This window comes from Thalassophryne amazonica, chromosome 8 (genome assembly GCF_902500255.1).
Source record: "Thalassophryne amazonica chromosome 8, fThaAma1.1, whole genome shotgun sequence".
NCBI lineage: Eukaryota > Metazoa > Chordata > Actinopteri > Batrachoidiformes > Batrachoididae > Thalassophryne > Thalassophryne amazonica.
In genome coordinates this window covers 36,614,046-36,638,165 of record NC_047110.1, presented here as the reverse complement: position 1 = coordinate 36,638,165, position 24,120 = coordinate 36,614,046, and the positions used below count along the sequence as shown (strand labels likewise).

The following is a 24,120-nucleotide window of genomic DNA, read 5'->3' as shown; positions in this document are numbered from 1 at the left end:
TTCAATGTTTTTCACAAAGAGCTTTGTCTATTCCTTCAATCACTTAAATTTATTAAGAATGGAAATGGCATAAAATTACATCATTTTGTTAAAGACTGTTAACCTCAATGAAAACCCCTTGAGTACATGTACCCGCTTGTTCCTTTTCTTTTTCAAATTTTTTATTTTTTTTGCCCCGCAGTGTCTTTGTGGTTTTCTGTGTGTTTTGTGTGTCTTTTGTGTTTGGATTGTGTTTTCAGTGTTGTTGTTCTTGAATTGTCAAAATTGGCTTAAAAAAGAAAGATTTTGGGAATCTTTGAAGGTCCAGTGCTGGTGCTTGTGGCAGCATGTGCAAGTTTTTTGTCCTGTTCTATTCCATCAACAAACCGTGCAGTTTGTTTTCATGGCTTTTGCCTTTTATATACAAAAATGACAAACTGGGAGAGAGGGGAAGAGATATGTACGTTCCAGGTTTTTGGCCACAAACTAAGCCTCATCATTAATTCTTGAAGAGATGGTCAACTCTCATCCAATTACAAAAGGACGTGGGGGTAACAGCATGCATCCCTGAAACATTTTCATGTTGCATCCACCTGGTGAAGTCCATCATGGTCAGATTCAACAGCTGTAAGGCCAACCTAACTGGTGCCACATAAGGAATCTACCACCCAGTCACTCCTGTCCAGGGTCTGTCCCACCAAGGTATGCTTGCAGTGAGCCCATGGGTGGACCCCACTTTCACTGACTAATGCTACGCTTCCAATAAGCTAACTGCAATTTTCTTAATATCAACACAAGCCCTCAAATTCAGTAGAGGTACCTGCATGTGCAGATCATGTTCCTGTGCCTGCAACAGAATCAGTCGTGCTCTCGTCCCTGATCCTGCTGCTGTGTCTGCTAGGTAAGAGGTGGTCCTCTGTGGTTCGAAACCTGTTGCGATTTCCTTTAGTCAAGAAGGCGGTCTGTGCTGGTTTGATCGTGCAGTACTGTCTGGCATCCAACTAGTCGGTCTTTGCAGGTCCTGACATATATACTTCCAAGTATCTTCCATCCATTTTTAAAGCCTGCTTATTCCAGTTTAGGGTCATGGGGGTTGGAGCCCTATCCCATCAAACTTTGAGGTGGGGTACTGCCTGGACAGAGGACCAAGTCTGACACACTGACAAATGTTCACTCACACCTATGTCCAGTGCAGTCACTAATTCACCTAACATCTTTGCAAGTGGGAGGAAACCAGAACACCTGGAGGAACCCCACATAAATATGGGAACGACATGAAAACTACACACCGAAAGGACCAGATCGGAAGAGAACTTGGGACCTTCTGGCTGTGAGGTAACAGTGCTTGCCACAAAGCCAACACACTGCCCTCTAAGCATTTTAAACAACTCAAATACTTCTGAGTTCACATATGTTGCACATCAGACCATTTCATTTCATGATGTAAGACAGCAGATTGGAGACATTTATTTGATGCAGTTCTCCTTGAAGACCATTTCCTTCTTTGTGGCTGAAAGTACAACCTGGATTTGGCCCCCGTGATGCTGGACAGTCACTGCTGCTCATTCCTCCATTGTGTCTACATTCTTAAAATGGACAAGACTAAATTCAACTTTGGGATGAAGAAACTGTATTTTAATAAATTTGAAGCAGAAATGTTCATAAATCTACAGCAATGATGTCTCACTTTATTTTAGTAAAGACAACTGCTCATAAAAAGTACAGCAAATTTATTTAAAGACAAAACCTTTTTTCACAATCAGTTTCAGTTTAATCAGCCTGTTGCTTTAAAAGACTGACCGTTTGGAGGAGGCGTTTGTCTCTGAGCCACAGACCGTGTGCTCAGACTGACTCTGTGGGTGTGTCTCATGGAATCCACAGACTAAATAATGCAAGTCAGACGTCTGAATCGAACCGTTCAGGCCTAAAGTTTGCTCATCACAGCAACATTTCTACATCAGCACTCAACTATGGGAGTGTGCGCTCTGAGAATATTCAGTGCATTAAAATAAAAAGACACTTTAAATAATCACCTCAACAATATTTCTTGAACACAGAAAATACTGATCCACTGACATTTTATTGATATGAAAAATGATGTGAAAGTACATAAATAATTCAAGACATAAAAACGCAGAAGCAGTAATCGGAAGTGCGTAACATTTAATATCCTGTCATGTTATACATTTCATGGTGGGACACACAGCTGTAACAAAGTGTTACTAGATTTTTTTAACATGTACAAAACAGTAAATAAATAAGAGAAATAACCTTAACCAACATCTTACTAAATGAATAAAATACATAAACCGTATAACCAGAAGATGCACAACACAGGAAACACCTTGGGAACAGCCTCCACCGATGTGACCATGAATGTCCGTCCAATCACTCATACGTGGCCCAGTTATCTGAACACAGAAAGAGACTTATTTTCAGCATTTCTAACAAATAATTTGCTGATTTTCTTTAAGCATGAGGGGTGAAAGTTAAAAAGTGACAAATTAGCAAATGATTTGAGCAATTTCAAATCAAATCAATTTTATTTATATAGCGCCAAATCACAACAAACAGTTGCCCCAAGGCGCAATTTAAAGACAATGTGAATAAAAGTCATGATATGATTAAAAAAAATCCCTAAAAACAAGGCTCATGTGCCCATGTTTTATTAGCCCTGTCATACATTCAACATTTATAACACTAAATTGCTGTATAATTTCAGAGAAGTGCTCTAATAGGCAGAAGCAACAAAAAAACAGTGATAAAAGCTTTGTTCACACAGCGAATTCAAATGGGATTTAAAGTATCTGTGATTCAAATATGAATCACATTAAATACAGCAAGTGACCAGATCTGATTTCTGTGTCCATAATGCAGTCTTGATCTACTGTATAATCCACATTGGTTGCTACAGTAATGAAAGTCACACGACACATGCCAGTCACATGACTGCGGTGCAGTTCCTGAATGCTGCAGCTACAGAGCTCTGACTCATGATATATATATTACGTATATTTAAAGCTGGTGAGTTTATATGTGTTGATATTATTTATATTTTAAAGTTTATACAGGGCAGCACGGTGCCTTAGTGGTTAGCACTGTTGCCTTACAGTAAGAAGGTCAAGGAATTGCTACCCCCCCTTTCTGTGTGGAATTTGCATGTTGCTGCCTGGGTTTCTTTTGGGTGCTCCAGCTTCCTCCCACATTCAAAAACATGCAGATTATGTGAATTGGAAGCTTTACACTTTCTGTAGGTGTGCATGCAAGTGTGAATGTTTGCCTGTCGATATGTGGCCTTGCAACAGACTAGTGTTCTGTCCAGGGTGTACCCCGCCTCACACCCTATAAATGCTGGGTTAGGCTCCAGCCCCTCCGTGATCTGTAGTTGGAGTTAAGTGGGTATAGAAAATGGATGAATGCATGGAAGTTTATAAACCAGAAAACAACATGAGGTATGCAGTCGAGTGATAGTTTGATCAGCCAAATGACCATTCAAAAACAAACAAAAAAATCCCCAAAGAAACAATAAAAAAAAAAAAACTAAACATTTGCACAGACATGAGCACACAAAAATGTCCAGAGCGAATGTGTCACACCCAAAATAAATGAAATTGTAATTAAAGGCTTTAACAGACCCAAACAATGAGTCAGCACTTCTATCTTTGAACGTCCTGCCCCCTGCTGGAAGCTTCAGTTTACTACATGGCTTCCAGCACAGAAGCAACTGAGAGGCGCCACAAAGCTCAACTCTCTACCCAATCACAGTGCTGCCGTCAGGCCGAGGTCTTGGAAAATAAAGCAGTGCTGAGTTATGGTTTGGTGTATAAATAAAATGAATACTGATAGAATAACTCCATTAATGTCAATTCTGTCATTTGTGCAAAATTAAGATATAACATACATCTTTTAATGTTGAATAATGCACTAATTCTGAAGTTTTTGACAGATGGCATTCTGGGTAAAATGTGCCACTGCTCACACTGATTGGTTGATTGATTCTATGTAAACCAACATGTTAATGTGAGGTGTGTCGTGTGTTGGTGTTTACAGATAAATGTGCTTTTGTAAAATATGCCATTTTTTATTTGTAAAAAAAAAAAGGCATAAAAAAAAAGCCAAGTTGTAATTAGATAACCTTCTGATATAACTGGTGTCAAAATAAATAGAACACTGCCATGATCTACTGGTGCCAGCGCGGGTTTTGGCCCTTTTTCAGCTTATTTTTCATTTGTGCGAGAATTTTTTGGATCGCACAGAGTTTTAGGATAATGGCGCGTCCTGCATCGTTTAGTATACATGGAGTAACGAGCTGAAGCACTACAAGCATCCAACCTCTTGCACTGTGCATGTGCAAACACCGCAGACCTGTCTTGTAATGTTTTTTTTTTTAAAACTTTGATGTCTCCCATCAAGAGTTTTTGTAAATTAAGTTTGAAAAAAAGCTTCTGTTTACGTTTTGCTTCTGGAAACACGTATTTGACGTGTGGTTTTTGAATGTACAATGTGTGTGAGAACATAATTCGTGTGCTCTGAACTTTTACACCGTGTGGTTCTGTGGTACAGTTAGAGCTGGAATCGAGTACAGCGACTGAAAATATAGAGTCTGCCCAGCTTCAGTTTGAATACTGCCATGAACACTACTGGCCAGTAGACAGCACTAGAGACCTTGAAAACTTGCAAACACAAAATTCCAGAAAATCTGTGTTGCTACTTGCTACATTTAAGATGCGTAGAATTTAATAAAAGCAAACACAATAACAATGTCTATAAAACCAGAGAATATATTAACAAGAGTTTTAGACACTAGAGTTTAATGCTGTTGTCCGTGGAGCCTGATCAGAGTGTCTAAATGCATTTCTCCTGTCGTGAACGTACTGAGATTACCCTATCACCCATAATGCACCTGGATACAGCATGCCCACATTAGAACCTTAAAAATTAGCGCATTACTTTAAAACTAAAACATATATCTGATATTTTCACTTTATAAAACTTCAGAAGTGATGTTAATTTAAATAACTTGTCCGAAATAAGTTTGGTTAAAATTTGAACCATAAGTTAAAAATGTATGCCTCTGAATGACTGTGATATTGCCTGCGTATCAGTATGGGGTTAAAAGAAATTAGTTTTTTTTGTGACAAGTTCTCCTTTGCCTGCAGAGGATAGAGCGGTTTCTAGAAGCAGCTCTCCTCTGTTTGCAGAGGGTAGAACTACACATCTGTTCACCTTTGTTTACCACCTTAACGGTCTAAAAATTATCGGAAGATAATTAGTCCGATAATGGTTTTCAAAGTTATCTGAAAAGATAATCTGATAATGAAAATGTTATCTTCAATAATTATCAGTTATCGGATTATCGGAACTGTGCCCACCACTGTGCATGATGAATGGTAAACAGTATTTGTTAGGGGTTCAGGCCACACATATAAACCACGAATGAATTGCAAAGTTTACTGAATAGTGTAAAATCCAGATATATTGCCATGGTGACTTGCTTTTAAAGTAGTAATTCTGAAATCAAAGCAAAAATATGTTCACGTGGCAGAGAGAGAAAAAAAGTTATGCATTCAAGAGAATTAAAAAAATAAATAAATAAATAAAAAATCAGGCAGGCTCTGGCTTCTTGCACTTGGTTCAGTTTGAGGCAGCCTGGTGCAGGACCGATGCATGTCGCTATCCAGACATGGAAAGAATCACTCCAAAAAGTCAAGAGGAAGGAGTGCATGCTGCATTTTCTGAGTGCATCTTGACCCGACCAAGCTAAGCATGAGTGGCAATAAAGGAGGCTGGGACTCCACTGAGCTCCATAATAATAATAATAATAATAATAATAATAAAATAACTTTTTCAGAGTAGAAAGTGATCCTCGGCACCAGTACTATTTATCACTGCATTTATTTGCATAAAGTTTGTTACTTATGTCTGTAAAAACACTTTCATTAAAAGATAACGAGCAATTTTGTGGCATCAATGACAAATTAATGCAAAAATTAAGGTAAACCTGGGAAAATAATGAAACATCGCTGTTTTCATATTACAAATGGGCTGAAATGAATGATTTACCTTCTTTTATTTAGCATTAATTTTTCAATTCACATGCATTTTCAACCCCATTTTGAATCAGTGTTGCTAATTCCAAAAACAAAGCTTTGAGTTTATTTTTTTAATTGCTGGATGTAGTGAGATTGCACAGTATCCGTCAGCGTTCACCTGTCCAAACGATTGACGACATCTCTCACAGTGTTAATCAGAGCCTCGTGTTCTTGGGGGTTGCTCACAATGAGGTTGTGGAGCTTCTTCATGTAGGAGTCGATGGTGTCAACAGTGGGTGTTTCTCCACTGCCTGCAGAAAACAAGTCTTTCATCATTTCATAGGAGATCAATGTCAAGAGCTGGACATGAACCTAACCATATGATAAGACTCTATTACGATATAATACATACTGAGATACATGGCAATACTTTACATAATTTACTCTAATTTCAGAAATAGAGCCAAGAACACAACCTGTTGTGTACCACCTGGGTAGTCTCATACAGTGCATCCAGAAAGGATTCACAGTTCTTCACTTTTTCCACATTTTATGTTACAGCCTTATTCCAAAATGGATGAAATTAATTTTTCCCCTCACATTTTTACTCACAACTCCCCATAATGGCTACATGATTTTTTTTTTTTTTTTTTTGCAAATTTATTAAAAAACAAAAACAAAAAACAAAAAGCTTGGTGCACCTTTCTTTGTGCATTTTTGCCCATTCCTCTTTGCAGCACCTCTCCAGCTCCATCAGGCTGGATGGGGAGCGTCGGTGCACAGACATTTTCAGATCTCTCCAGAGATGTTCAATCGGATTCAGGTCGGGCTCTGGCGGGGCCACTCAAGGACATTCACAGAGTTGTCCTGAACCCACTCCTTTGATATCTTGGCTGTGTGTTTAGGGTCATTGTCCTGCTGAAAGATTTACCGTCGTCCCAGTCTGAGTCAAGAGCGCTCTGGAGCAGGTTTTCATCCAGGATGTCTCTGTACATTGCTGCATTCACATTTCCCTCAATCTGTCACTGAAAAACATCCCCACAGCATTATTCTGCCACCACCATGCTTCACTGTAGGGATGGTGCCTGGTGTCCTCCAAGCATGACACCTGGCATTCACACCAAAGAGTTCATTCTTTGTCTCATCAAACCAGAGAATTTTGTTTCTTATGGTCTGAGACTCTTTTAGGTGCCTTTTGGCTAACTCCAGGTGGACTGTCATGTGCCTTTTACTAAGGAGTGGCTTCCATCCGGCCACTCTATCATACAGGCCTGATTGGTGGATTGCTGCAGAGAAGGTTGTCCTTCTAGAAGGTTCTCCTCTCTTCAGAGAGGAATGCTGGAGCTCTGACAGAGCGACCATCGGGTTCTTGGCCACCTCCCTGACTAAGGCCCTTTTCCCTCGATCGCTCAGTTTAGACGGGCGGCCAGCTACAGGAAAAGTCCTGGTGGACCAAACTTCTTCCATTTAAAGACGATGGACACCACTGTGCTCACTGGGACCTTCAAAGCAGCAGAATTCTTTTTGTACCCTTCCCCAGATTTGTGTCGCGAGACAATCCTATCCAGGAGGTCTACAGACAATTCCTTTGACTTCATGCATGGTTTGTGCTCTGACATGTACTGTCAACTGTGGGACCTTATATGTAGACAGGTGTGTGCCTTTCCAAATAATGCCCAATCAATGGAATTTAGCCAAGGTGGGCTCCAATTAAGCTGCAGAAACATCTCAAGGATGATCAGTGGAAACAGGATGCACCTGAGCTCAATTCTGAAAAAAGTGCAGCGCTGTGAATGCTTTTCAGATGCACTGTATCTGCCTCACATTATACTGATAAACTGGCAGACAAGTTGATTGAAAGCAATTTTCTTTTAAATTTCTATTCCAAATGTATTGGACCAGTTCTAGTCCTAACCCGTTGCCTTGGCTGTTTCAGAACTGATCGTAACATTTTCAAGGTGTAAATGTGTTTTTTTTTTAAAACAATAGATCAACACAAAAGCTGTGGTGACATTTCAAATCTTCTCATATTCAGAAAAAACATTCAGGCATTTACACTCTGTATTCACACAATCTATGCTGACTATGAACAAAGTCACACTTAACAAGTGTGACGACAATAGAACACTGTTAGGGAAAAATCATCACTTATTAAATCTAAAGTTAGTAATACATGCATGCATTTAGAGGTGGGATCAAAACAGTGACAGAAGAGCAGAGTTCCTGAGTAGACTGTTCTTACTGGGCAGTGGTACAGAGGAGAAGCTCGAGGTGAGGGCCTGGCGCAGGGTCTCCAGATGCTGTTGGAGAAGTCCGTTCCGTCCTCTCTCCTGCATCACATCACCTTCCAGGCGTTCCACTGCACCTCGCATGCCCTCCACGTGCTTCTGCAGCGCTGCGTTGCGCTCTTCATATTCCATGTTGGTCTTACGTAGCTGTCGCATCTCAGCTTCACGTGCTACTCAGGAATATAGGAAAGCACAGAAATAATGGTGTATCAGACACTGAAGAAACAACAGCAATATTTATTATCGCCATCTGCTGCAACATACAGTAGTGTTCAGAATAATAGTAGTGCTATGTGACTAAAAAGATTAATCCAGGTTTTGAGTATATTTCTTACTGTTACATGGGAAACAAGGTACCAGTAGATTTAGTAGATTCTCACAAATCCAACAAGACCAAGCATTCATGATATGCACACTCTTAAGGCTATGAAATTGGGCTATTAGTAAAAAAAAAAGTAGAAAAGGGGGTGTTCACAATAACAGTACCATCTGCTGTTGATGCTACAAACTCAAAACTATTATGTTCAAACTGCTTTTTTAGCAATCCTGTGAATCACTAAACTAGTATTTAGTTGTATAACCACAGTTTTTCATGATTTCTTCACATCTGCGAGACATTAATTTTGTTGGTTTGGAACCAAGATTTTGTTCGTTTACTAGTGTGCTTGGGGTCATTGTCTTGAAACACCCATTTCAAAGGCATGTCCTCTACAGCATAAGGCAACATGACTTCTTCAAGTATTTTGACATATCCAAACTCATCCATGATACCTGGTATGCGATATATATGCTCAACACCATAGTAGGAGAAACATGCCCATATCATGATGCTTGCACCACCATGCTTCACTGTCATCACTGTGAACTGTGGCTTGAATTCAGAGTTTGGGGGTCGTCTCACAAACTGTCTGTGGCCCTTGGACCCAAAAAGAACAATTTTACTCTCATCAGTCCACAAAACGTTCCTCCATTTCTCTTTAGGCCAGTTGATGTGTTCTTTGGCAAACTGTAACCTCTTCTGCACGTCTTTTATTTAACAAAGGGACTTTGTGGGGGATTCTTGCAAATAAATTAGCTTCACACAGGCGTCTTCTAACTGTCACAGCACTTACAGGTAACTCCAGACTGTCTTTGATCATCCTGGAGCTGATCAATGGGTGAGCCTTTGCCATTCTGGTTATTCTTCTATCCATTTTGATGGTTGTTTTCCATTTTCTTCCACGCATCTCTGATTTTTTTGTCCATTTTAAAGCATTGGAGATCATTGCAGATAAACAGCCTATAATTTGTTGCACCTCCGTATGTTTTCCCCTCTCCAATCAACTTTTTAATCAAACTACACTGTTCTTCTGAACAATGTCTTGAACGTCCCATTTTCCTCAGGCTTTCAAAGAGAAAAGCATGTTCAACAGGTGCTGGCTTCATCCTTAACTAGGGGACACCTGATTCACACCTGTTTGTTCCACAAAATTGACAAACTCACTGACTGAATGCCACACTACTATTATTGTTTAACACCCCCTTTTCTACTTTTTTGTACTAATAGCCTAATTTCATAGCCTTAAGAGTGTGCATATCATGAATGCTTGGTCTTGTTGGATTTATGAGAATCTACTGAATCTACTGGTACCTTGTTTCCCATGTAACAATAAGAAATATACTCAAAACCTGGATTAATCTTTTTAGTCACATAGCACTACTATTACTCTGAACACTACTGTATTGGAGACCAAATAAATCGACTTAACATTCAGATTCTCAGCTTTGCTTGAGACCTTCTACATCAAGCAGTCACTCACACTCGAAGTACAGCAGGAAGCATATGGTCTTCCCCTTTTTAAGGGTCCAAATGTAATTGGACTACTGGCCACTCAGCTGGTTCATAAGCAGCTGTGTGGAAATATAAAATGTCTGAAGTGGATTTCAAGTGCTTCATTTGCTTTGGTCTAGGAGCTGCCACTGATCAAGTACATCATCAGTACTTGAAAATAGTGAAGCATCAAAAAGCCTTATTTGGACAGGATTAATTTCATATGGTGAAATGGGGTAAAATAATTATCAGAGTATATGAGTCATTTCTTTTCGTCTGAATGGGCCAGCCATTTTTATGCGTTACTAAAAATTTCATTTTTACAGAGGATAAAATGATCCCTAGAAATGACTTCATGTTATCTTAAACCTGTAAGAATAGAAAATTCAGTAATATTGCGTGTGAAAGGAGTTTTCTTTCTCCTGTTTATGTCTAGTACGGAGGCTCTTAAAGAATAGTTTTGAAGACAATCATCATGCCAGCAGCAGAGATTTTACATTGATGCTCGACTTTTATTTACATCGAATTTCTGTATCAATCTCTTCACACGTCATGGCTTCAAAATCATGTGATTACACTTATGTCAGTACCTCACCTCTGTACATCTTTGGACCACATTCTCTGTTTATGACACAGGGACAAACCGTACAACAAACAGACTGTGCACCTCTGCATACAGATTAAAAACATCACAAAGTTCCAGGGATGGGAAATGCTTGTTTTGTGCTTGTAAGAGGAGAGTTCGGACCATCTGCACATTGAGCGCATGCCGCTTCGTGAAGCATGGAGCCCAGACAACAGAGGAGAGGGGGAACACAAAGCTGGCAAGTAACTACACAGAGGCCAGAACACAGTGACAAATCGATTCAGCCTTGTAATTTTACTTTATTCTTTTTTATTTTGAGAACTGACACCAGCACATCAGATACATTTTAATGTGAAGCCTCTCCCATCACTGACATTTATCCTGAGCTTACTTATCCCATACAAATCGGCTTGAAATATTATTGACGTCCTGTGGTAAATTACATTACTCCACCTCCCCATGTAAAATGAATCCCATCCAAATAGAGCTAAAGACAGTAACAACATCAGGCAGGGTCATATCAATTATTTGGTACCGTCAGAAAAGAAAGAACATATTGCACACTTTGGCACCAAAAGCAAACCAAGACAGGATCATCAAAGAAGAGGAATGTTATGAAGTGGCCAAGTCAATCATTTGACTTGAATCGAGCTGAACATTTGCTAAAGGCAAAATGGCCCAGGAACTAAAGATAGTTACAATGAAAGTCTGTCAGAGCATCACCAAGGAATAAACAAAGCATTTGGGGTGTTGGAGGGTTCTAGACATCAGGCAGTCAGTGACTAGAAAGAATGGGCAACAACACAGCAAAAATGGCAAGTAATATTTTTGATCGCGCCAGTTACACCAATCACATCGAGTTCTTAAATAAATGAATAAATAGATAAATGTGTGGGGCCACATATAAGAGACCTGAAGGCACATAATGTGGTTGCAAATACATTCAAATTACAGAATGTCTGACCTCATATTCATGAATTACACATTTAGCAACAACAGCTTTGTCAGTGTCCAAATATTTATGGGTTTGTAGCAGCAGACTCAATTAATATTTAAGGGAAGCAGAGAGGGAGCTTCATCCTAAATTTAGTGCATTGGTGTGGAGGTCTATGAAGAAGCACAATAAAACCATGTTCTCCTGAGATGGCAGAGGAATATATTCAGAAACACTTAAAAGGTGGATGAAATAATAATAAAAAAGTCATCGCAAAGCAACCTGAGATATTTCTGAAGTTGGCGGTTATCGGAGCTGAAGTGTTTTACCTTTGCTGTGGTTGAGAAACTCCTCTGTGAAGATCGGTATGTCAAATACGGTTCTGTCTTTTCCCTCTCTGTCCTGAAGACAACACAATGAAAGACAGAAAACAGGGCAAGTAGTGAAATCAAACGATCACAAAGACTGATGCAAACAGGTTGAAACTGATCAAGTCTGAGGAACAAATTCCATATCAGGTAATTGAGGTGATGGATCCAATGGAAGCTATGGCTCTGATCAGAGACTGCATGTGCAACAAAAATGGATTTCAATACAGCAGCACAGATGCCGTGCAGGCTTTCTGTTAAATATTTTCCCTTATGACTGAATGCACCATACTCCCCCCATATCTAAATAAAATGCATTTTGTTCTGAATGTATTCCAACAGGATCACTGCTGACAACAGCAGCACCTTTCAGCATGCACTGAAAACTAAAAAAAAAAAAAAAGGTTCCCGTTAATCCTCTGAACCCAAAGCACTTTCTGGGTGATTTTATTTATCTTTTTGCTCCTGTCTGGCGTTTATTCACTGTGGGCTCATTTTTCACTGCACCTGTAGCCCAACACATAATGTTAATTCTTGTCAACTTAGTCATGTGTCAAATGTCCTTAAAAGTTTTAGTCATATTTAGTCATTCACATACCATTTTTATTTAGTCATGTTTTAGTTGACTAAAAGTCTGTTAATTTTAGTCTAGTTTTAGTCAAAAGAGAACTGAACACATTTTAGTCTCGTTTCAGTCGAGACATTACTGCTATGCTTTAAACCTGCTTATTGCTGCATTGTAATGGTGTCCTTTAGTTTTTTGAAAGGTGCCTATAAATGGAATGTATTATTACAATTATTATTATTATTGTTATTAGAGTCTTTCTGGTAAAAACACATTGGATAATTTCTGATTACCATTTCAGTCAATAAAGTGTTTCACACATCTCAAATAATGAATGCTATCATTATCTGACAAAATACACTTGTTGAATTACTGAAGGATTGTGCTGTTTTTCCCTGATATTTTAAATCCACAAAGCTTCCCGTCAGGTATAATTCTGTTTTCTTGTAAATCCACATTGTTTGTAGGGGTGCAGGTGTTTTGAAATGAAACATTTCAAAAGGCAAGTTCAGAATTGACTGGAAATTTGTTATAGCAAGGCAGAATAAAATAAAAATACTTTATAAATAATTCAAGATTTGTAATGTTTTTAATCAATTGTAAAAGCCACAAAGTGAGCCAATCTAATTGAAATATGATGCACACTTCATATTTCATGTAATTTGTTATATATTAGTCATAAATAATGTTAAAGATAATTGATGTTGGCTGAATGCATAAAGGGGCAGCACATGGGTGCTACAGTGTGTGACAAAAAAGCCTGAACACGCCCCTGTCTTTGAGTCTGAACCGCCAGCTAACAGGCTAGCATCAGTTCGTGTGTTTATTAAATCATATATTTGGGGACAGTGTTGTGGTTGTCCTAATGCCGCATTCACACCGGGTGCGATCAGACGCTACAAATTTGCGTGGGTTGCCAGGCGACGGATGCGCCTTCTTCGCCCGGTGTGTCGCTCTGCTTTTGCTGCGAAAATTCGCCCCGGTGCGTCATCAAATAGGAGGAGCTTCCATTCCGCTCGCTGGCTCCGGTTTTCAGTCAAGTTAACATGACGGACCTTGATCACACGGAGCGAGTTGTTGTGGAAAGCTCCCAATACAGCAGGGGTGGGCAATCATGTGCCATGAAGGGCCGAAGCACTGCAGGTTTTCCTTGCTAACAATCACCTCAGCAGGTGATTTCATTAATGTTCAGGTGTTTCAGCAGGTGATTTCATTGACAACCAGGTGGTTATGTTCAAGGGAGAAGCTCATCAGCAACCCACCTGCTGAGGTGACTGGTTGCAAGCAAAACCTGCAGTGTCTCGGCCCTCGTTGCCCACCCCTGCAATACAGGGAGTATTTGCTGCAGGAGCTGCGTCTGGATGACGGCTGCTTTCAGCGGTCTTTCCTCCTCTCCGGGACCCAGTTTCAGGACCTCCTGTCCCATTCACACGCGCACATGTAAACAATAAAAAAAAGAAAGAAGAAAAAAAAGAAACTCTGCTGCCTGCTGTCGACTGCAGCTTGCTCTTCCCCCAAAAACTCTGTCATAATTAGGGCCCGAGTAGGCAACGTCCTACGAGGACCCTATTGTAATTGCGCTGTTTATTAGGGCCCGAGTAGGCAATGTCCTACGACGACCCTATTGTAATTGCGCTGTTTATTATTATTATTATTCTCACTCTTGAAATCGAAATTTCAGCCTCTTCCCATGCTCAAAAACTCACCAAACTTTCCAAAGTCGTCCGGCCGGATCCGAAATTCGATATAGCGCCCCCCGGTGGTGGCGGGAAATGTACTATTTTTACTTTAAGAGGTCCTGAAGTCACATACTTAACTCAATCAACTTCATTCCACTTCTAAAACATGCACAACAAATTGGTGAATGTAGGCGATGAACGCCGTGAAGTTACAAGTAACGGCGTCCGTGTGGCGGCGTGCCGAATATTGCCCATTCGCCATGAAATTACGTTCTTCCTTTTGACGGCTTTAATTTTGTCACATCATCATGAAAATTGATACACAGGTCGAGCACGACAACCTCTTACAATTCGCCCATGGGCCGGGCAAAATGCCTCAATAGCGCCCCCTTGAAACTTTCAAAAAGTTGTTTTTTTGGAGTAGGGAGATGAAAATTAGTACACGTGTGTGACTTACACAGACTTACAAAAAAGTCTCTTGCACCATGGGTCTACTCCAAACAGGAAGTCGGCCATTTTGAATTTTCTTCTAATTTTGGCGTGATTTCCACATGTTGTATTTGAACGAACTCCTCCTAGGGATTTTGTCCAATGCACTTCAAATTTCTTTGACAACATCCAAAGATGATACTGACCAAAAGTTATCGAAAGCTTTTCTCTATGTTGAAGGGTGTGGCCGCTATGGTGCCGCCATTTTGACCCTTTGCCATGGAACATCAAGTCATGATAACTCCTTCATGCTTTGCCTGACTGACTTGAAACTTCACATGTATGATGACGGGTGGCCCCTGAACACACCTGGCCCCTATGTTTGTACACTGAGCGCCCCCTAGTGGATGAACAATCAACATGTCATAACTCCTTGATGCATTGTGTGATTTGTTTACAATTTTTACTGTGTGATGAGTGGCTGCCCCTGCATGCACATGCCCACATGTGGCCACAAGGGCACCCACTGGCCTGGGTAGGCGGTTGCACGGAACGAGGGCCCGTATATGACTGCTTGCAGTCCTAGTTATTTATTATTATTATTAGGGCCCGAGTAGGCAACGTCCTACGAGGACCCTATTGTAACTGCGCTGTTTATTATTATTATTATTATTATTAGGGCCCAAGTAGGCAACGTCCTATGAGGACCCTATTGTAATTGCGCTGTTTATTATTATTATTATTATTTATTATTATTAGGGCCCGAGTAGGCAACGTCCTACGAGGACCCTATTGTAATTGCGCTGTTTATTATTATTATTATTTATTATTATTATTAGGGCCCAAGTAGGCAACGTCCTACGAGGACCCTATTGTAATTGCGCTGTTTATTATTATTATTATTTATTATTATTATTAGGGCCCGAGTAGGCAACGTCCTACGAGGACCCTATTGTAATTGTGCTGTTTATTATTATTATTAGGGCCCGAGTAAGCAACGTCCTACGAGGACCCTATTGTAATTGCGCTGTTTATTATTATTATTATTTATTATTATTATTAGGGCCCGAGTAGGCAACGTCCTACGAGGACCCTATTGTAATTGCGCTGTTTATTATTATTATTATTATTATTATTCTCATTCTTGAAATCGAAATTTCGGCCTCTTCCCATGCTCAAAAACTCACCAAACTTTCCAAAGTTGTTTTTTTGGAGTAGGGAGATGAAAATTGGTACATATGTGTGACTTGCATAGACGTACAAAAAAGTCTCTTGCACCATGAGTCTACTCCAAACAGGAAGTCGGCCATTTTGAATTTTCTTCTCATTTTGAAATGATTTCCACATGTTGTATTTGAACGAACTCCTCCTAGGGATTTTGTCCAATGCACTTAAAATTTCTTTGACAACATCCAAAGATGATACTGACCAAAAGTTATCGAAAGCTTTTCTCTATGTTGAAGGGTGTGGCCGCTATGGTGCCGCCATTTTGACCCTTTGCCATGGAACATCAAGTTATGATAACTCCTTCATGCTTTGCCTGATTGACTTGAAACTTCACATGTATGATGATGATTGGTCCCTGAACACACCCAGCCCCTCTATTTGTACACTGAGTGCCCCCTAGTGGATGAACAATCAACATGTCATAACTCCTTGATGCATTGTGTGATTTGTTTAAAATTTTAACTGTGTGATGAGTGGTTGCCCCTGCATGCACATGCCCACATGTGCTCACAAGGGCACCCACTGGCCTGGGTAGGCGGTCACGCGGAACGAGGGCCCGTATATGAATGCTTGCAGTCCTAGTTGTATTTAGAAACCAGCCACCATTTGTTTTATTATACATCTGTATAGTTAATAAGTAAAATAATCTCCACAGACGATTCACTCGTGCGCGCACGTAAAATAAAAATAAAAAGAAACTCCGCTCCAGCTGCTGTGGTACTGCTGCTCACTCCAAAAACTCTGTCATGATTGTGAAATAAAGGACAAAAGAGACATAAGTCCTGCTCACAGGCTGCTACCAGATACAGGACATGTTCACATCCTCAGTCAAACTCCAGACATCTCCACGTCACTACATATTCAGTCCCTGATTGGTCATCGCGGCACGGCGAGACGAAAAAGTTCAGATTTTTCAACATGGGGAGGAGAGCAACACGACATGATGCGACGCAATCGCGCAAAATGCTCAAAATCGCTTCACTCACGTTGCTTCACTCGAGTCGCGCTGCGTTGTTTGGCACCAAAACGTGTCCTTACATAGGGATTACATGGCAACCTGTGGCTGCAGTCGCTTGCGTCGCGCCCGGTGTGAACGCGGCATAAGGATTTACTTTGGTGTGGACATTGAAAGTTATGAGTCACTTATTTTCTCAGTACTTGTACATTAAGTGGACCTAACTGATGAAGTTACTGACAGCTGCTAAAAGTGCTAGTTCCGTGAGCATTCAACATTAAATCTGATGACTCTTTCACTTAACGTGAATATTGCAGCAAAGATGTCTTAGATGATACGTCAGGGCATTTCACTGCACAACAAGCCGTATTAGTCCAGGTGTTTGTAATAAAATACTCCAAACAGACAGCAACAACACAGCAGACTCTGATTTATGGTCAGAGGCTACAAGAGGAGACGTCACTGGGCTCAGTCTCTGTCACTCAAAGCAACGACGCCCACAAAATTACAAAACTTTATGGCTTAAAATATCTTAAGTTAATAAGTTAAAAATAATAACAATAATTCACCTGCCGTACAGTTGTCATGGAGGAAGAAACTATTTATAGAGACCAAAACCATTTTTGTACCAGGCTGTAAACATGTTTACTTATAGAGACCAGACCATTTTTGTACCAGGATGTAAACATGTTTACTTCTGCTCGAAAGTTGGACATTTTAACTTGGATTCCTATGGGAAAGTTCTCTGTTTTGGAGCCAGCCAACGAACGACAATATTTCTGACTTCCGGGTTGGGGTCAAAATATGAGCTCGAGTGTTAGTGCTTGCGACAGATGGACAGATAATCTCCACTGTTTCAGGCCTGTTCTCACTTCCTCAGCGTGAAATTCAAAGATTCACTGAACTTTTGTCTTGTGACCAGGGGTGGCTGGTCACTAGAGGGTGCTGTGGTGCTGCCCCCTCAAAAAAAAAATTAAGGAAACATACAACATAATTAACAAAGAAGAAATATGAGTACGTAAGTATGGTTTGCTCAGAGTCCGTCAGTGTCCATGCGCATTTAAATGTGTTCCAACACTTCATTTCAGTGTTTTCATTTCATGCCATAGGTATTAAAGGCACTGCGCTGCGGTGGTTTGAATCATATTTGTCTAATAGATTACAATTTGTTCATGTAAATGGGGAATCTTCTTCACAGACTAAAGTTAATTATGGAGTTCCACAAGGTTCTGTGCTAGGACCAATTTTATTCACTTTATACATGCTTCCCTTAGGCAGTATTATTAGACGGTATTGCTTAAATTTTCATTGTTACGCAGATGATACCCAGCTTTATCTATCCATGAAGCCAGAGGACACACACCAATTAGCTAAACTGCAGGATTGTCTTACAGACATAAAGACATGAATGACCTCTAATTTCCTGCTTTTAAACTCAGATAAAACTGAAGTTATTGTACTTGGCCCCACAAATCTTAGAAACATGGTGTCTAACCAGATCCTTACTCTGGATGGCATTACCCTGACCTCTAGTAATACTGTGAGAAATCTTGGAGTCATTTTTGATCAGGATATGACATTCAAAGCGCATATTAAACAAATATGTAGGACTGCTTTTTTGCATTTACGCAATATCTCTAAAATCAGAAAGGTCTTGTCTCAGAGTGATGCTGAAAAACTAATTCATGCATTTATTTCCTCTAGGCTGGACTATTGTAATTCATTATTATCAGGTTGTCCTAAAAGTTCCCTAAAAAGCCTTCAGTTAATTCAAAATGCTGCAGCTAGAGTACTGACGGGGACTAGAAGGAGAGAGCATATCTCACCCATATTGGCCTCTCTTCATTGGCTTCCTGTTAATTCTAGAATAGAATTTAAAATTCTTCTTCTTACTTATAAGGTTTTGAATAATCAGGTCCCATCTTATCTTAGGGACCTCGTAGTACCATATCACCCCAATAGAGCGCTTCGCTCTCAGACTGCAGGCTTACTTGTAGTTCCTAGGGTTTGTAAGAGTAGAATGGGAGGCAGAGCCTTCAGCTTTCAGGCTCCTCTCCTGTGGAACCAGCTCCCAATTCAGATCAGGGAGACAGACACCCTCTCTACTTTTAAGATTAGGCTTAAAACTTTCCTTTTTGCTAAAGCTTATAGTTAGGGCTGGATCAGGTGACCCTGAACCATCCCTTAGTTATGCTGCTATAGACGTAGACTGCTGGGGGGTTCCCATGATGCACTGTTTCTTTCTCTTTTTGCTCTGTATGCACCACTCTGCATTTAATCATTAGTGATCGATCTCTGCTCCCCTCCACAGCATGTCTTTTTCCTGGTTCTCTCCCTCAGCCCCAACCAGTCCCAGCAGAAGACTGCCCCTCCCTGAGCCTGGTTCTGCTGGAGGTTTCTTCCTGTTAAAAGGGAGTTTTTCCTTCCCACTGTAGCCAAGTGCTTGCTCACAGGGGGTCGTTTTGACCGTTGGGGTTTTACATAATTATTGTATGGCCTTGCCTTACAATATAAAGCGCCTTGGGGCAACTGTTTGTTGTGATTTGGCGCTATATAAAAAAATTGATTGATTGATTGATTGATTTCGGTTAGTGACAATTGCGGGACGTATGAAAGTCTATGTAAGATTGTAAACTTTTAGTATGCCGATGATTGCCAAGGCATTTGTGTTCCAAGTCCAACTTTTGTCTTACTTCGTCTGTGTAGTATTGCAATCCGAAGCAAAGATCAGGACGAAGCACTCTTTGGACTCGTAAAGTATGCTTCAAAGCTTTGACTCAAAATAGTTTGCAGCCTGAATTCAAAACAAGAAGCCGGGTTTTGACTCACTAAACTACGATACACAATTGTTGACTGATAAGTATCAAGGTCGGATATCACATAATTCAAAGCACAGATTGCAACTGAAGCACTCTGTTGTATTCAAAGCTAGTGTCACAGGTTCAATTCAAAACAAGAAGCTGGTGTTACACAGCATGCAGCCAAACAACTTCATCAATATTCAACAGCTTCACCAAATGGGGAGTTTTAAAGCATTTCAAATAGTTCAATTAGATTACACATGGGCCTATATAATAAAACACAGTAATACACAGGATTATATACCGTGATTATTAAATACACTGTTTAGTTATTTTCAACCAATCATAGGTGATACTCTGTGTGTGTGTGTGTGTGAGAATGAGAGAGAGAGGTTACTGCATTTGGCTACAAATATACACTCAGTTTCCAGTTTATTCAGTACAACTAGTGAAATGAAAGGCAGCTCTGTTACAAATTCTCCTTCACAAAGAAGTAAAGGTGCTTCCTGTTAAAAATTAATATCACCAGCCATCACTGCTCATGACTGTTTGTTCTGGTCAAGTCATTCAAAATGACACAGTTGCACGGAGGAGCACAGAATTTTGACTGCACAAACACAATTTTCTGTTGAAATTTTTTTTTTAAATGAGACATGAAGAATAAAGTGGTGTTGATGGAATGTAACTTGGCTCAGATTTGGTCATTTTTCCTGTTGAAAGTCTTCAGTGCACATGGTTCGTGAGAAACGAACATGAGAAATTGTTTAGAAATTTCTGATGGTAATTGAACCATGAAATGGGGTAATTTTGCCAATATTTTAAAGAAAACATCCCTTTCAAATATAGACTGTAAACATACTGGACATAGCCTACGTGACAACACCCATAGGTTTTCTACAGAGACCCAGAGGAGCCCATATGAAGCCTATGGCTGAATCTCAATTCTACCCCTTGGCCCTTCCCCTTACCCCTTCCCCTCCATTTTGCACGGGCATGAGAGACAGAGGGGTGTCTCAATTCTCTTTTTGGAGCAAGGCGGAGGGGTAGGCGTAGGGCTACAAACCCCTTCAAACGGAGTGAATCTGGATGCACACACCGTTTGGAGGGGTAGGAGGAGCTTACCGCTGTCTCCACAGAAACAAACATGGTGCCAAAAGAGCCGCACAAATGAAGCGGCTTTCATTACAAATTATGCTGTTTAGAAAGTTATAACTTGCCAAAAAACTTTACAGACAGTAGTCTATGACAGCAACATGTATGCTGCTGGATGCATGTTGCGTATATTGTCGTTCTGAAGAATATCGTAACTTCGCTCGTGTGCTGAGGCGTTATAATGTGCATACACACGAACGCTACGATAAGACACTTTTATTTCTCACAATGGAGAAAATCATGATAAATGATGAGCACATTAATTTGTATGTTCATAAATCTTTGGATAATATCAATCCCTGCTGTTGGATTTCAAGGTCTGTAACATGTGGGTATTTTGTAAACAAACAGGGAACCCTGAGCAAACTCGTCTCCTAATAATCGTTCAGGCAGAAAATGAGAAGTTAGTTGGAAAATATATACACACACATGTATATGTGTAACACATAACCTGATGTCCTAATAGACTGATATTATTTGTCAAGGAAATTTCTAAAGGAAATAGGGCTGGATGCAAAAAATGGGAGAATTTGAAAAAGAAATATCAGGTTAACAGAACTAGATGCAGTCCATAACATACATACAGGTGCTGGTCATATAATTAGAATATCATGAAAAAGTTGATTTATTTCAGTAATTCCATTCAAAAAGTGAAACTTGTATAATGTATACATTCATTGCACACAGACTCATATATGTCGTTTATTTTAATTACTAATGAATAAATAAATTACTAATCAATCAATTAATTATTAATAAAAATATTAATTATTACTATTATCGATTAATTATTATTAGTATTATTAACAATTAATTACTAATGAATTGATTATTAATACAATTAATTATTATTATAAATTAATTAAATGAATTGACATGATTGCGATGCGTTGAAGAAATTTGCGACTTCTTCTATTTCTTTGCATTTACGCAGAAAGGCGAGAAAATGAAAAGAGCAAACAGGCTACTGCAACAGGTTGCATTTCAGTAGCCATGTTATACAGTGAAGACGGCAGATTGACACGGGCAGTTTTTTCTTCTCCTAAGGCGGAGGGGTGTCTCAATTCATAGGGCTAGAGGCATACCCCTTCACCTTACCCCTTGTTTTAAAGGGGTAGGCGAAGGGGTAGGGGTAGGGCCAAGGGGAAGGGGTACAAAAGAGAATTGAGATTGGGGGTATATGTGGGTTACGATTACTATGCCGACATCATGACAAGCCTATCAATGGACCAAGAGGTGGAGTGTGACCCACTCAGTGTGTGACAAAAGAAGCTTGAACATGCTCCTATCTTTCAGACAGGCTAATCTCGGTTTGGATGTTTATTCCGTCATATTTCATCATGATTTGCTTTGGTGTAGGAATTAAAAATTAAGTCTTTGCACCAGACTGTAAACATTTATTTCTGCTCTAAAATAGGACATTTTACAATGGACTTGAACGGGAACCTGATCACTTTTAGATTCAGCCATTCAAGTGGCCAGCCAAGACCCTGCCGACTTTTTGTTCTTCCAGATGGGCTTCATCAGAAACCACTGTGGCTTACTGCTTGCTTTCAACCCCACTAGCCAAGTTATGGGGTTCAGATGGTTAATTATAGCCAAAAAATAATTAAAATAAGTCAAAAGCAAGGCGTTGGACCAAAGTGGATCAGCCATGTTTCCTGAAACAATAAACACTTCATAGGAGAGGAAAGATTTAGGTTCTACTGTGAGAAACTACACTGTCACAAACATGCTGAGAAATATTAATTTATTTGTCAGTCACAACTTAAAGAGAAAAAACCCCCCAACTTGGTAAAAGCACAATGTACCTTTGAAATAACTGGAAATAAACTGTCATAATGCCGCACAAATTAAATGTAAAATTAGGAGCCGTATTGAATTTTCTCCATCTCTGCAGAAAATCTTACTATGAAGTGTGTTTTTGACATGTATCTGCACAGTGCTCATCAAGACAAATTCAATCATGCATGAAACCTGGAAAATCATTTTGATTTTGCGCTTTTGTTTCATAGAAATGGACGGCCCTACAAACATGACAGTTTGTTCGATGAGGATTTTACTACCATTTTATAAATAACTAGAAGCACTCGGAGAGTGCAAACCTCCACCAAGGCCATGGGGTCACTAATGCCATAACATCTACACGTCGTGGAATCACTGAACCTAAAAAAGTCTAACAATGATGATTGCTAGTAAAGAAAGTTTCATCTGCTGTGACTGGATAGCATGTATCCTTAGCGCCTGGCATCACAGTTTATTGCAACTTGCACCTTTCCCAGAAGCTACTGTCATCTGAGCACTAATATTGATATTGCATGTGCTTATAGACAAAAACAAATGAGACAAAATTCAATTTATTATTCAACTAAACTGCAAATACGAGGGCTGTCAATAAAGTAACGGTCCTTTTTATTTTTTTCAAAAACTATATGGATTTCATTCATATGTTTTTACGTCAGACATGCTTGAACCCTCGTGCGCATGCGTGAGTTTTTCCACGCCTGTCGGTGACGTCATTCGCCTGTGAGCACTCCTTGTGGGAGGAGTCGTCCAGCCCTCGTCGGAATTCCTTTGTCTGAGAAGTTGCTGAGAGACTGGCGCGTTGTTTGATCAAAATTTTTTCTAAACCTGTGAGACACATCGAAGTGGACACGGTTCGAAAAATTAAGCTGGTTGTCAGTGAAAATTTTAACGGCTGATGAGAGATTTTGAGGTGATTCTGTCGCTTTAAGGACTTTTCACGGTGCGAGACGTCGTGCAGCGCTCTCAGGCGGCGTCATCAGCCTGTTCAAGCTGAAAACCTCCACATTTCAGGCTCTATTGATCCAGGACGTCGTGAGAGAACAGAGAAGTTTCAGAAGAAGTCAGTTTCAGCATTTATCCGGATATTCCACTGTTAAAGGAGATTTTTTTAATGAAAGATGTGCGGACGGGTCCGCGCGTCGGGACGCAGCCGCCGCAGCGCTCCGCCACAGGAAAAACACCTCTGTTGAAAGCCTTAAGGACAAGTTGGAACATGTCCTGCCTGTTAAACAATTTCTCATATACTCACTCCACTGAAAGCCATCAAAAGCCGCCTGGATTTTACAAATGGTTATCAACACGGAGGTGTTTTTCCTGTGCCGCTGCACCGCGTCGGCTGCGTCCCGACGCGCGGATCCGTCCGCACGTCTTTCATTAAAAAAATCTCCTTTAACAGTGGAATATCCGGATAAAATGCTGAAACCGACTTCTTCTGAAACTTCTCTGTTCTCTCACGACGTCCTGGATCAATAGAGCCTGAAATGTGGAGGTTTTCAGCTTGAACAGGCT

General features: G+C 40.1%; 1 protein-coding gene across 1 annotated transcript in view; it reads right to left on the bottom strand.

The window, feature by feature from the left end:
- Positions 1-2,031: 2,031 nt before the first annotated feature.
- The window catches only part of hmg20a (high mobility group 20A), a 42,666-nt gene continuing 20,577 nt past the window's right edge, over positions 2,032-24,120 (bottom strand). Inside the window, 4 exon segments of the mRNA XM_034175993.1 lie at positions 2,032-2,390; positions 6,190-6,322; positions 8,254-8,469; positions 11,959-12,031. Of these exon segments, the coding sequence (XP_034031884.1) occupies positions 2,387-2,390; positions 6,190-6,322; positions 8,254-8,469; positions 11,959-12,031 (426 nt within the window). The 3' untranslated portion in view covers positions 2,032-2,386.